The sequence below is a fragment of the Hippocampus zosterae genome, chromosome 14 (assembly GCF_025434085.1).
Source record: "Hippocampus zosterae strain Florida chromosome 14, ASM2543408v3, whole genome shotgun sequence".
NCBI classification, from domain to species: domain Eukaryota; kingdom Metazoa; phylum Chordata; class Actinopteri; order Syngnathiformes; family Syngnathidae; genus Hippocampus; species Hippocampus zosterae.
In genome coordinates, this window is record NC_067464.1 from 9,600,061 (window position 1) to 9,614,063 (window position 14,003).

At 41.4% G+C, this 14,003-nt stretch overlaps 1 protein-coding gene across 7 annotated transcripts in view; it reads left to right on the forward strand.

The window, feature by feature from the left end:
* Positions 1-14,003, forward strand: part of ttll5 (tubulin tyrosine ligase-like family, member 5) — a 49,598-nt gene that overhangs the window by 1,452 nt on the left and 34,143 nt on the right. For 6 of the 7 annotated variants that reach the window (XR_007966740.1, XR_007966742.1, XM_052086357.1 and 3 more), the window contains exons 3-14: positions 896-1,002; positions 1,585-1,667; positions 2,370-2,476; positions 3,149-3,279; positions 3,411-3,493; positions 4,836-4,905; positions 5,002-5,086; positions 5,904-6,005; positions 6,305-6,396; positions 6,474-6,581; positions 12,475-12,556; positions 12,774-12,835. Coding sequence is in view for 5 of the 7 variants with exons in the window: in XM_052086357.1 (XP_051942317.1) it covers positions 896-1,002; positions 1,585-1,667; positions 2,370-2,476; positions 3,149-3,279; positions 3,411-3,493; positions 4,836-4,905; positions 5,002-5,086; positions 5,904-6,005; positions 6,305-6,396; positions 6,474-6,581; positions 12,475-12,556; positions 12,774-12,835 (1,112 nt within the window). In the remaining 2 variants the exon portion in view is untranslated. The remainder of the gene's footprint in view (positions 1-895; positions 1,003-1,584; positions 1,668-2,369; positions 2,477-3,148; positions 3,280-3,410; positions 3,494-4,835; positions 4,906-5,001; positions 5,087-5,903; positions 6,006-6,304; positions 6,397-6,473; positions 6,582-12,474; positions 12,557-12,773; positions 12,836-14,003) is intronic. The other variant, XM_052086359.1, reaches the window with a different exon arrangement.

Below are 14,003 nucleotides of genomic sequence, written 5' to 3' on the forward strand. Positions count from 1 at the left end.
TGGACCAGTCTTTGCTAGACGTACCAAGAACTAAACTGAGGCTCAGAGGGGATCGAGCCTTTTCTGTTGCTGGTCCATCTCTCTGGAATGACCTCCCACTGAACATTCGGCAAGCCTCCTCGCTGCCCATCTTTAAAGCCCTCCTCAAAACTCACTTGTATTCTTTGGCGTTTGACTCAGCATGACTTAGATTTGCTATTGGTTTTACTGCTTGGTGCTTTCTACCGCCTTATTACTTATTACTTATTACTGATTCGTCTTACTGTTTATTGTATATGTTAAATCGCTCCATGTACAGCACTTTGTATGCAGCGATGGCTGTTTGAAAGTGCTCTATAAATACTGTTGACTTGACTTGACTTGACTTGACACTTTGAGTACGTACACACTTGTACCGAATTAAAAGTGTGTAGCAACCGAAGAACATACACAACTTCTGCAGCATGAACACAACAACAAAATGAGGTAGTGTTTAACTTAGCAATTGGTTTCTTCGCTTTCTGTCTCTTACGCTTCACTCACATTGCGAGCACATAACATTTCACTCGTCTTAATCATGGTTTTCTCCAAAGTAAACAACAGTGAAGATGATATCTGATCAATTGTGTCTCAAACCTGGATACCTAAGATGGGGGCAGCATTTATTTACATGCCTCCCAGCCTTCTCAGGAGCAGCCATGGCTGGTTGAGTTCTTCCACATCAACATGCTCTCTTATCATATTTTCAGCGTGATAAGCAAGCTGTGTCTGGTACACTCAAATAGCATAAGATCACTTGTTAGTGCAGTATGCGGGTTTTGCTCTGGTCCAGCTCCCGCTCATGATAAAATTACGGAAATCTGACTTCCATGGTGACTCAAAATGTTTTTTCTTTTGTTTTCTTTTGAATGATTAGAGACCAACCCTGCATTGCCTGGAGTGGCCTCAGCAGGACAATCCCAATCTTCATCTTTTTCCCTGAAGCCATTGTTTCAAAGGGTGGATCTATCTTTGCTCGTGGAGGTACTTGGAAAAAATTATATTGACTCTAAATTCAGAATTGATTGTTATAAAGACATAATACGGATCCTCTAAAGTCAAATAATCGGTTCTGTGACACTGGTTGATTTCCCAATTTTTCTATAACACTTTTCTACTATCAAATCTTTACCAAGTCTTTATTTACAGTTCATATGCTTTTTATGTGAAGTAACATTTGAACATTTTGACCGTCATACAAGTATGCTGTATCATAAAACTAAAATTAAGTACAACTACTCACAAAAGATTTCGGATTTCAATAGAGAGAGAGTTGGATGTTTACATGGTATACCGGTAATTTCACCAAGAAGCATTTTAAAAGGTCCTGCTGGAATGAATGATAAAAACAGAAGTCAATTTATCTTTGATTTCTCGGTGCCACTGTCAGTGAACGGAGGTCTTCTGAAATGTACATGTTTCATGTGACGTCATCCATGATGGCGTTATCACCTCCTCGCTTTGTTGATCTCGGCCTTCTTTTTGTTGAATAACAAATTGCACAATATTGGCGGTGTGTTGGATGTTTCCGCGTGCATTAAATAACGATCTGTTTCATTTTTCTAGAGCGATACAACATGGCCTTCAAGATCGTGCGAACAGAGAGTCGCCTGGTGCGGGGGATCCTGACCAATCATGGTTTCCATGAGGTAATGTTCTCCACAAAATGAGGCGAATGTAAAAGGCTAGCTTCAAAATGACCATTTACGCTATTTATGTGAACCGTCTTTGTGTAGGATAGAACAGGGCTGCCCCCCACCCAAATAATAACGATGTCAAAGCCTGGGAACGCAAGCATGGAAAGAACCAAAATGACCTCAAGAGCATTAATCTGCTTTCACAAGGCCATACAATCCCCATTATTGCTTCTTCCAAGCAGTTACAATTAATTCTCTTTTTATTTCATTTCAATGCTTCTTGACTCCCAGAAACCCATCATCAAAGGCAGACGAGTGTCTACCACAGTGAATGGCCAGAGCCAGACTTTAATAAGGCTTTATTGCAAACATCTGTCTCCTCTAGACATCGAGCACTTCATGTGAACACAGCCTCCATCCTAATGAATGGCTGGAATCAAGCAAAACAGATTAAGATAATGAGTATGTGACTTAGCAATCATTTTGTCATAATTTCAGTCGAGCGGGGTGGATTTCTCCAGTGAGGCCGCCTCATGCACTCCCAAGCCGCATGTTTCCTCGATGACGTTGTTGTTCATGCGCATCTTTTGCAATGTTCAGTGTTGCGGCTGTGCTAAAGTCAGTTGTTAGTCAGGTGCACACTCATCAAATTTGCTCCCTGCCAAGTCCCGAGTCTGCTCATTGGAAAAATATTAAGTTTTTTTTTTTTTTCAGGTTCACTCAAATAGCAACGACTTCAACCTCATGTGGGCTGGATCCCACCTGAAACCTTACCTACTGCAAAACCTTCAAGATTTCCAAAAGGTCAACCACTTTCCTAGGTGGGAGAAAATTCAGCGCTTTGACTGGTTCATTCTTGATATGATCTTTATTATTTAAATCCATTGAAAACAACCATTTCACACAGAAACGGAGGAACCTCCCGACTCAAACAAAATCCATTTTGTGACACTGGTTGACTTACAATTTCAAAATGAATACTCTGATTGGAAATAATCTCAAATGAGGGCTTCAAACTACCCCTAAATGGTGGCCTTTATCAGCTAAAATTGGAGACAAATTAAAGAAGTGTTTGAAAATGTGCTCATAAAATGATTTGGTGGGCCATATTTGGCCCCCGGGACTTGAGACACCTGCTAAAGTCTCAAGAGATTTGCGTGACATCGCTGCGTCAGGACATTTGAACTCCAAATTTTGTTTGATTTTTGAGTCGTGTTGGTTGAAACCTTTCTACTGCACATATCGGTAATTTTATTGGCTATGGATTCTACGTTTGTATCTGCATACAAATAAATTGAGACGTTTACAATGCTTATCTTGTTCCAACCTTTCATTTTTTTTGTCCTTTAATAATAAACGTACCTCTTTTGCTATTAATATTTGTGACTGATGTGACTGGATAGCAAAATAACTTTCAAACTCACCACAAGCTCCTGCTGCCGTTTCTCACGTTCCTGTAACTGGCCATCTTTATGTGCCATGTCCATTTGCAGATCGTATGAACTGACCCGCAAAGATCGGCTTTATAAAAACATCCAACGAATGCAGGAGTCCCATGGCTTCAAAAACTTCCACATAGTTCCACAGACCTTTGTGCTCCCGTTGGAATACCAGCAATTCTGCAGTAAGTAGCTGCTTTTCCAAGTATGGAGCCCGTTTCCGTCCATTCTTCATTGACAGTGTACAGCTAAGAAAATTAGCTACACTTACACATTCTCATCCCGTATTGTCTTTGACTTCCTGCTCGCATTTCAGGTAGTTATGCCCAGGACAAGGGCCCGTGGATTATTAAACCAGTTGCATCTTCAAGAGGACGAGGCATCTACTTAGTCAGCAATGTGAGTAATTGTTCCATGTGGATTCTGTGATGGCACTGAATTTAACCAAGTCCTCCAAAATAGACATAATTCCGAATTCCGAGATATTTCCAAGCAGTGACGGGGAAAACATTCAATCTTGTCTGTCATTTTTTGGCTCTTTTAAAAGCGTGTGGGAATTTGAGTATGATGGCTCTTAATATTTGGGTTTCACATCCAAATTAATCCGTCCATCTATCCTTCCATTTTCTGATCCGCTTGATCCTCACAAGGGTCGCAGGGTGTGCTGGAGCCTATCCCAGCTGTCTTCGGGCAGTAGGTGCGGTACATCCTGAACTGGTTGCCAGCCAATCTCTGTCACATCCAAATATGAAGCTAATAGTTGCATTTAATACTGCATTGAATGCATGCAGTTTTTTGCTCGTTCCTTTTAATGTGGGTCCAAAAATGACTTTTACAGTGCAGTATGTTATTTTGTTTGTATTTATATTTTTATGTGAAGATTCCATGCGGGCAGCATGGATTCAGTTCTCACTCAATGATGGTGTGAATGGTCACCTGTCTCTATAAGACTGCACTGCACTGAGATTGACGGGCGAGCAGTTCGGAGTGTAGTCAGCATTTTTCATCAAGAAGGATGTGATTGGCTCCAGATCCCCACAACCCTCAACTGGATAAGTGATTTACAAAATGGATGAATGGATTTTACATGTCAAAGTCATTATTCGCCAGTGGTGTGAGAATAGTGTAAGACTAGTCATTAACATTTTGCAGGAAATTGTCAGAGAATCGTGTGTGAGTTGTACAGTACTTTACAGTTGGTCGAGCAGATGTTATCTGTGGCGGCTTGCACTCTCTTTGAAAGAGCTTGTTTGAAACATGAATTAATTTGGTGGAGTAAATCACACACTTCAAGGTCTTTCTGGAGTAGCTCCACAAGCCTCTCACTGTCTGAAAACATTTACACAATTCTTCTTCTTCTGTGGCGTTTTTATGAAAAGAATGTCAGAGTGATGTTTGGAGAAAAAGAAGATATACAGTATGTATACTTTTTGGTGTGTGTTTTCTCTGAACTGTAGCCAACTTTGAGGTTAAACACTCTCCGGCCGTTAATTCCAAGTCAATTTGTTCACCATTTATTTGCAGCATATTTTAATCTCATAAAAGCCAATGTTGGCCATTATAACTTCATCCTTCCGTGTTGCGTTGACATCTTTTAACTGTTTGAGATGCGAGTTGCTGCATTACAATCACAATAGAGACACAAACAAGCCAAATTCAAATCACTTAAAAAACTTTTTTGTGGCGTCCGGATCTGGATCATCATTTTGCTGAAAGATTGTATGATTTTCATCCCCGACAGCCAAATCAGATTTCAATGGATGAGAACATTTTAGTCTCCCGCTATATTCATAGCCCTCTACTGATCGATGGTGAGTTGTTTCTAATCTTTTGGCTGCCACTGGCACATTTGACTTAGTTTAGAGGAACCCTTACGATTTGTCTTCACTTGACATTTTCTCCCGCAGAGTTCAAGTTTGACGTGCGCTTGTATGTGTTGGTCACATCATATGATCCACTCCTCATCTATGTATATGAGGAAGGCCTCGCAAGGTGAGTGCTTTGTGGACAAAAAAGAAGCCAATTTAAAGATGGATAGATAGATACAAACATCAATACATGTCCATTGATTTTATGCATGTAAACATCTTTTTTTTTTTAACAATGGAGAAGAATTCTCCATTCAAATGCTTAAAGAGTAATTCAGCAAAGATTTTGGGGAGGAAAATGCAGTTTATGGAACCCCGACTGTTATTCCCTTTTTGACCAGCAGAGAGCAGACGAAACATGTCCGACCAAAACTGGTCTGAGGTTAAACAGTGGGATTTGACTTTGTAACAGTTCTCCATTGTTCAATCAGATGTATAAAATATATCATCATAAGATGGACTACTATATTTGCTTCATTAGTTGCATGTGCGTATTAGGGGCAGTCATGTTTTTTTTTCCTTAGCAGAGGCAATTACCAGGTGTAGTTACAGTTGGTAATCATATACACGTAAAAATATACAGCTACAAGCTTGATAAAAAAATCAATGTCATTTTTACTGATGTGCAGCAAGCCAGAGAGCAGATTTTGTCTCGATTAACGACTGTGAGTGATAAATGGGGCTTAAATTCTTGGTCCCACGTTTATCTGTTGACATTCCTTTGGGTTGTGTTGGAATTCAGGTACGGTCCATAATGCGTGCCAAGGAATTCTCATTGTTGCACATTTGGCATCTGTGCCTCTGAAACACTTTGAGAAAACTAATCTCTGCACAAAGTGTGCAGTGTCAGTTCATCGTTTAGAGAAATGTGATGAACATTTTTGGGGAATCATAATTATTATTTTTTTTTGGTGGCATAAATAGTTTGTATCTATCCTCAGATTCGCCACTGTCAAGTATGACAGGACTCCAAAAAATATTAAGAACACCTTCATGCATCTCACCAACTACAGTGTGAACAAAAAGAGCAGCGATTACGTCAGGTAATCCTCTTCTGAACTTCCCTTTTATGTGGTCAAGTAGCGTAATTTTTTTTGTAATCAAACGGGTTAGTCCATACCACAGGTGTCAAACTCAAGGGGGGCAGATCTGGCCAGCAACGTCCTTTTATATGTTCTGTAAAAGCAAATTGTGTGTGTCTATGTCTACATCGTGTTTCTGACTAAAACCGTGACCACATTTGCAACTTGTTTTTACTTTTAAGAACATTGAGATGCTGCAGTTTGTTACCAAACCCTGTTTTATATTCATTCGTAGTAAGAGCTCCTCCTTGCATTTACAGTTGTGATGACCCAGAGGTTGAGGACTATGGAAACAAGTGGAGTATGAGTGCAGTTTTGCGCTACTTGAGGGAGGAGGGAAAGAACACCATATGTGAGTTCACGTATTTTATTGTCTCCATTCCGCAATGATGTCCTCTAATGTGTCTTTCATCTCCCCCCTCACCCCAGTGTTAATGAGACAGGTAGAGGATGTGATCATCAAAGCTGTGCTCAGCGCTCAGACACAGATCGCCGCGGCCTGCAAGACATTCGTTCCCCACCCGACCAACTGCTTTGGTATTCATATCCTTGTCTAAAAACGCAAGTGACAGAAAGTGGAACAAATGCCAAGTAATGTTTGACTTGGCAGAATATTCTTTTGCACAGATGTAGCAAAGGTACTCACACTCTGTGCTAAAGCAGAAATACAGATACGTATGTACAAATAGAAATGAATTTTTACTGTCAGTGATATACAATACCCATTTTCATCCGACCCAAAAAATACTTTCCCTCTTTTATTACCTTGCGTCCCTTGTGTTGTGCTCATACAAAGAAAAGGAAAAAAGAATTACCGGTACATTGAGCTTGCTTGTGTTGGCTAAACTTATAGGCTAGCTAAACAATGCGCTCCAATTGCTTTACTAATATTGTGAACGTAAAACTGACAAAAAAATAAATGTTATACTGTATATATAATATATAAATATCAAAATTTGCTCATGATAATTTAAAAAATATATTTTACTTTATGTGTTAGACTTTTGTGATTTGTATTCGCGAGGTAGTGCGCCACATCAAACAATTCTCTGAAATAAGACCATGTTCGGGGAACATATCATTGGTAATGCTGCCTGGGTTATGTTCCTGAATTTCCTTGCTGTCCCTGTTTTATTTTCACCTTGCAAGACCCAAAAACCTCAATCGGCCAGGAACTCGACTACGGTTGAATTTTACCTCCCTCGTGTTGTCGTCTGATCTGGAGAGGTTGAGAAAAGAAAATCGTATTTTGACAAAGAAGTAGAAAGGTACATGTGTCTGTTTTTAAATGTAGCGAGAGTAAAAAGTCATCAGAAGAGGCACCACGTATGTCAAGTAATATTGTCTGACAATGTCTTATGATCGCTTTCTAGTCACTCAAGATTTCTCACACACATCACCACTCCCCCCACTCTTTGTAAAGGCATGCATGAAGTAAGTTATGAGCGATAATGGTGGGTGTGTTGACCAAGTCATTCATGTTTACGATGGTACCTCTCCTCCCTTCACTGTGCCCGCCTCTTACAAAAATAAGGGACTCTAAAAAGTTGACTTCTAGACACATATTAATCATTGCTTCATCCTGGTTGTGGGCTGCTGCGCCAACGTGAATTTTTTTGTATGTACAAAACCACATCTGCATCAAGATGTCATCTGCACGCCAAGGTGTGACGAATGACCATGCGGGTATGAGCTTCCAAATGGTTTACTGAGCTCCAGCCGGTCCCTCGTGCGTGCTACTTAACAGCTGATGCAGCGCTTTGGATCTGTGACCGAAAGGAAAGTTTGCTTTTTCATGCAGTTTTGCTTTTAAGAACTCACCCTATTTCAGAGCCAAAAAGTGTTTGGGTTGAGCAAAAGTCCTGACTGAGCTGCACAGCTTGTTCTTTGACTCGGTTTGAACACATTGATAAATGACAAGGACAATACGTACCCTTAAAACAAGAAAAAGAAGAATAAAACTTTTTACTGTTTGTGCGTACAGCTGACTAGTTCAGCATTCAAATAGCAACTCAGTAATGGCTTTGCACAAGCTGCACATTTTAGATATGCGCAGACATGTATGGACATATAGAATATCTACCATATGTACCGTAGCTGAAAACTGGAGAAATTTGTCCCGAAGACACCAATTATTCCTTATTTTGATTTTAAGTGTCATTTTGTTTGATTTAGATTGCCTCAAGCAAGTCAATAAAGTAGTCCCAGTCTTGCCAACACGATTATGTTTCCTAAAAACAGACACTGATGATACGGTGGGGGTGGGACCGCTCTCATTATGACTAACTCTCTGTAATCATGTTGTTAAAAAAAGGGGGGGGGGGATGGCACAGTGACCAAGGTGATAATACATGATACTAGAATACAACACCTTAACGTCATTGTTAGGTGCACATACAACAGGGATAGGTGAACTTAAATGCTGGAGGGGGGGCTGATTTATGTCAAACATCATATTTTTCCATTATTTAGATCTGTACAAAATACATGCGTAAGTGCAAAATATGTGCTCGTGATATGTCATTTTTAATCATATATTTTTCAACACATATGCCAGAGCCACTATCCTAACTCAACCACAAAGTGCTTGAAGCAAACTACAAAATAATTTCTGTACTTTGTTTCCAGTGCGAAGGGTTCTCTTGGATAAAATTTACTATTCAAGGACGGCACAAAACTGCTGAACAAGATATCAACATTAAGAGCAACTACTCATTTTGCATATTTTCATCACAACAATTCATCAAGTTGCCACCCAGAGTGTAGTTTTGGGCTGCATGCGGCTTGCGTATTGGCCCATCCGTGACGTACGGTAAAATAACGAATGATGTTTGAGATATCACAGATTATTTACTGTTTGACAGATGCAGAGAAAGTACAGTATAGATTGAAAGCCATGGACACTCGTGTGCAAGTGTTCACTTGAGCCTTTTCTGCTCCAGACTGAAAAACACTGGTCGGCTCTTGTGTTTGAGAAATTCTATTCTCCAAGGCAATCTTTCAGTCAAAAAAGCCTTCTACATTCTCTTAACTTTCTACCTTGGCAGCCCCCACCAGCATTCGTCTTTGAACTGACAGCTGCAATATGCTTTGAAGCATCTGAGCAAATGGCAGCAAATCCATGCATACAAATGTGTGCAGGCAGGCAATGGAGGTTCTTGTAGAAGCACTTGGTGTTCATTTTTTTTAACACACTCCCTGGCTTGTCTGGAACAGAGCCATGCAAGACTATGAAGAACATTGTAATATTAATTTATTACAAATTGCTTCCTGACATTTTAATGTCTATTAATGGCTTCAATGCAATGTTTACTGTTTTGAAAAAGGATTTCTTCCCCTTGCTCAATTGGTACTGTGTATCTGGGAGGAAATTCTGGAACAAAATCTTTTTATAGCGCTAGAGTGTTTCATGTGGGCCGAAATAAAAACAACAGGTTTTTCGTTTGACATCGCTAAGAACTGCGTGCGTGTGGGACATGTGTGTCAGTGGCGAGTGGAAAATGCCACCCATGACGCTCCTCGCCACTGCTGTGTGATTAATGGACAGCCTTTTTTTTTTTTAGGGATGCTGATTACGAGATGTTTTGACTAAGATCTGATTAGCCAAGCCAAAGGCCTATTTTGTTACACACAAAACATTCCACTTACTGGCCCTGTGTTCCACCGAGCGTCCCTCATTAAGTGCCTAGTGTGGTCGGATCGCCTGTCTCTTGGTTTTACATTGGTCAGACACTCCCACATTTTCTTGGCTGTGATGACACGAACGCTGACCAAGATCAGACCCAACTATCCTAATATGGCCGATGGCTGTTAATTTAAACTTTGACAGTCCTTTCATGAGAAAGCAGCAATCGTTTATCACTTGGTGATGCAAGACTACTTCAGTGAAGAAGATGCTTTGTTTTATCGTGGTTCTGATTGTGGCTGCACAGCCAGGGGTGGGGATTCTTTTTTTTTTTTTTTTCGGGGGGGGGGGCTGTTTTGTCTCTTGTGGTAAAGTTTCCAACAGTGCCTATCCAATAATAATAATAATAAAAAAGCTCTTCATCATCCCTTTTTCTCTATCGTGGTTGTCTCTTTTCCCTCCCTCTGTAACGGGCCTGTTGCGGGTGTTCGCCGCCTCTCCTCTCCTTGTCTGTGGCGCTTGACGCAGGCCCGTTTAACAGCCGCAGAATCAACGTGTTTGGCTGTGAGTGGCTCAGCGGGCTCATGGGTCACGCAGGCGTGGCGTCTGCTCCTAATTGGGGGGAAAAATGCGCGGCACATGGAGTCAGCTTGTCGGAGGCTGTGAGGTGGTTTAACACCTCCCCATTTTCCCCTTGTTGTTGTGGTGCCACCAATGAGGCTCTCCAGACTCTCAAAACAGTCAACCAATAGTCTGCTCCCCAAGACTAATACGTGGTGCCCTCGGGGCACACACCCACTCTTTTTAATCTGTGTGTTTTGACTTTAAAAGAGAGAGAAAAAGGAATAAGCCTGCTAAGTGGAAAAGAAAATCCTGCCTGTGCAAAGTAGTGGGGTCTTGTCCATCCACAGATGTTTAAAAAAAACTCAACTTGTGCAGATTTTGGCTTTGAGGAATATGACAAAATGTGTTCTGTTCTCTCACAAATATAAAATATCCATCCATTTTCCGAACCGCTTGATCCTCACTAGGGTCGCGGGGGGTGCTGGAGCCTATCTCAGCCGTCTTCGGGCAGTAGGCGGGGGACACCCTGAATCAGTTGCCAGCCAATCGCAGGGCACACAGAGACGAACAACCATCCACGCCCACACTCACACCTAAGGACGATTTAGAGCGTCCAATCAGCCTGCCATGCATGTTTTTGGAATGTGGGAGGAAACCGGAGCACCCGGAGAAAACCCATGCAGGCCCGGGGAGAACATGCAAACTCCACAGAGGGAGGCCGGAATCAAACCCAGTACCTATGCACTGAGAAGCCGACGTGCTAACCACTGGGCTACCAAGCCGCCCCAAATGTAAAATATTTAGTTCTAAAAGTTTCAGCCCTGGAATTCTGCCACGTTTTTCATATACAACCAGTTTAATATCATGAATAGAGATGGCACAGTGAGGAAAGTAGTGGAGCAGTTTAAGTCGAAATGGACAGAGGGGAGAACGAATGATAAAGCTCTTGCTTATGGGAAGATTTCTCTGAACTTTGGCTTTGATGCCAGCATTGCATTGCTTAGACCGATGATGCCCGGAGGAGTTGTGCAGCAGTGAGCTACATTTAGCCGTCATCAAGTCTCTGGAGAATTCCTAACGGGATTAAATGCCACCTCAAGCTTGGTGTTGTGATGATTGCAGCAAACCCATAGGCATTAATATATTGCCACCCCACCACCCAAAAATATATGTATCAATCAATAAAAAAACAAAAAACAAAACATAAGGCCGTTATTTTCTACTGGAAAGGTCCGAGGTGTTTTGATTGAAACACTTACGAGTCATCAAGTGGTTCAGTGACCTTACAGATGTTTTCCATTGTATATTGGCAAGGCTTTTTCAACTCATTAAAAAAAAAGAAAAAAAGCAACTAAACCTGTTCACGAAAACTGCTCTGACTTCTATTATGAAGTACAAGTCATCACTCGCTGTCCCGCAGTCTCTGGTGTGTTTAACACTGGCACTGAGCTGAGATGCTTGAACAAACAGCACAAGTTGTGGCGGCCTTGAAACCTCCATCTCCCCGAGTCTGTTCTCAACACAGTCTGTTCTTTTGAAGTCCCGTTAATGTCTTGTTGTTTTTTTTTTCCTTTCTCTTAAATTTCAGCCGCGCTTTGTAGAATCGTGTGTTTTCCCTGCACTGTTTCAGTTGGGTCCACTGTGACACTCCCCAGAGCGCTCCACACATGTTTAATAAGTGATACGTATACAAAGGGGGACGCTGACACTACAGCGAGTATCAGTGTGGGAAACAAGAGGGCAAACTGGCTCTCCCCAGATGGACAAGATAGTAAATTTAATGATGAGGGGGCAAGCTCCTCTTGGGCGCTGCTCTTCTTGTTAATGAGTTCTGACGAGATGTAGACGGACATATTGTTCCCAGCTATGAGGACTTTTTTTGACTATCTACAAAACTGTTCACAACCACGTTTTGTTTTTGATCCCCTGCCTTACATAAGCATTTAACGACCGATGAAATGTGTATGCACTTAGTCCACGTCGTAGAGCCAAGTCCTCAGTAGCAGCGCTGGATGAGTGTTTTCTTTTGAGTGACTGAGTCTATAACGTGCACGTAATCCATAGCAGACACACATTGGCCATGTTGCCAAATGCCACATAATGGGGCTCTGATAAAGCTCTGGAAACGCTCGCGACTTTGATACTCCTCAGATTTTATTTGCGGCGATCTGGCCTTGCTTTTGCTGACTTTCCAAGGGCGTGGGGAAAAGCTTTTGATTCGTTACGACTTTCTCTTTGTAGAACTTTACGGATTTGATGTGCTCATCGACGCCAACCTGAAACCGTGGTTGTTGGAGGTGAACCTTTCTCCATCCTTGGCTTGGTGAGTGACACTTTCCAAAGTGTGCGCCTTGAACTTGATGTTTGAGCGGGATTTGTTTTACAAACACGCACAAACGAAAATTGGGGGAATTTTCAACAAAAATATTGCGGTGATTGTATTTGTGAGTCATGCAAGTGTAACGTTATTTCACCAAAATATGACACCTTGATTTTGCACTTGGTCTTCATTGAATTGCGTAACTTGCTTTTACTTGCAGTGATGCCCCCTTGGATTTGAAGATAAAGGCCAGCATGATTGCAGACATGCTCTCGCTTGTGGGTCAGTGCACTCAAAACCAGTTTAAAAAATGTTAATGTAACTGATTCCTTGTGTTTATTCTTCTGACGAACGTTCATGGCATGTTGTATGCCATGCAACTGGAGGAGACGTTGTTGTGCGACTTGAGCTCGAATTTAATGATATCTCACTACAGGGCATTTGCGTGAGAGCTTGTTGATTGCACAAATTATCTTATTTGAGTATCGAGTAAGCAAAAACATTACACTGGCGATTGTGTTGATCGTCGGTGATTGATCGCATTCCATTTGCACAGCTTGTATTACAACCTCATCTGTTCAAGAAGCTTCATCCTGGCCGTTCGTATTTGCTAAACAGCACAGAACACAAAGTACAGCTGCGGTGATGGGTATGTTGTCAATTTTGTGGCCTGGAACCAAAAATCCTGCCAGCAAACGCGTCAAGAGATCACAAATAAAGATCATGACTTGATGATAAGTCACTCTCAGTAAGACAAGCGGCGATTTCATGGAAATCAATCCATCGTTCTCGAGACGCTTTCGCTCAAAACCACAAGTATTAGCTTCACTGAGGCGCCAGTGTCAGTGGAGACACTTGGATGAATTGGCTGTAAAAAGTGCCAATCTATCAAATTGATGTTGATCCGCTGTGAGATGAAGTCATGGTGCGATGCTTGTCATTCAGTGTTTGCTGTCTATGGTATGCACCGTTTTCTTTTTAATGAAATGCAACTGCAATATCTTACGTACACTGAGGCATTTCTGACCATTTGCTAACCAACATCGTGAACTGCTGATAATTACAGTAGGTTTGTGGGGTGTCGTGCACAGATCGTCTCGCTATCGTGTGTCCTGACAAGTTCTGCCTAAAAATAGAACAAAATGAATCTTCAGCATGTAGACATAACAAATATTAGCCCGAAGTGGTGTAAACAAGGTATGGTATGAATGTGTTTGAACATGAGGTCTCCTCCCTTAATAATTGACAGTGCGTGAGTTTGTATTTTATTTTATTTTTCCATCCACAACCCATGCAGACACAGACAATCTGAAAGCTCATTATCGTCATTTTAGAGAATGTTGTTGATTCTAGCCAAAGCAGGGCACGGAGAGCCTACCTATTAGTATGTGTCAATCAAACCCGTTTAATACGTCTGTGGTTTTCTCCTAATCGTATAAGAGAGAAAAAT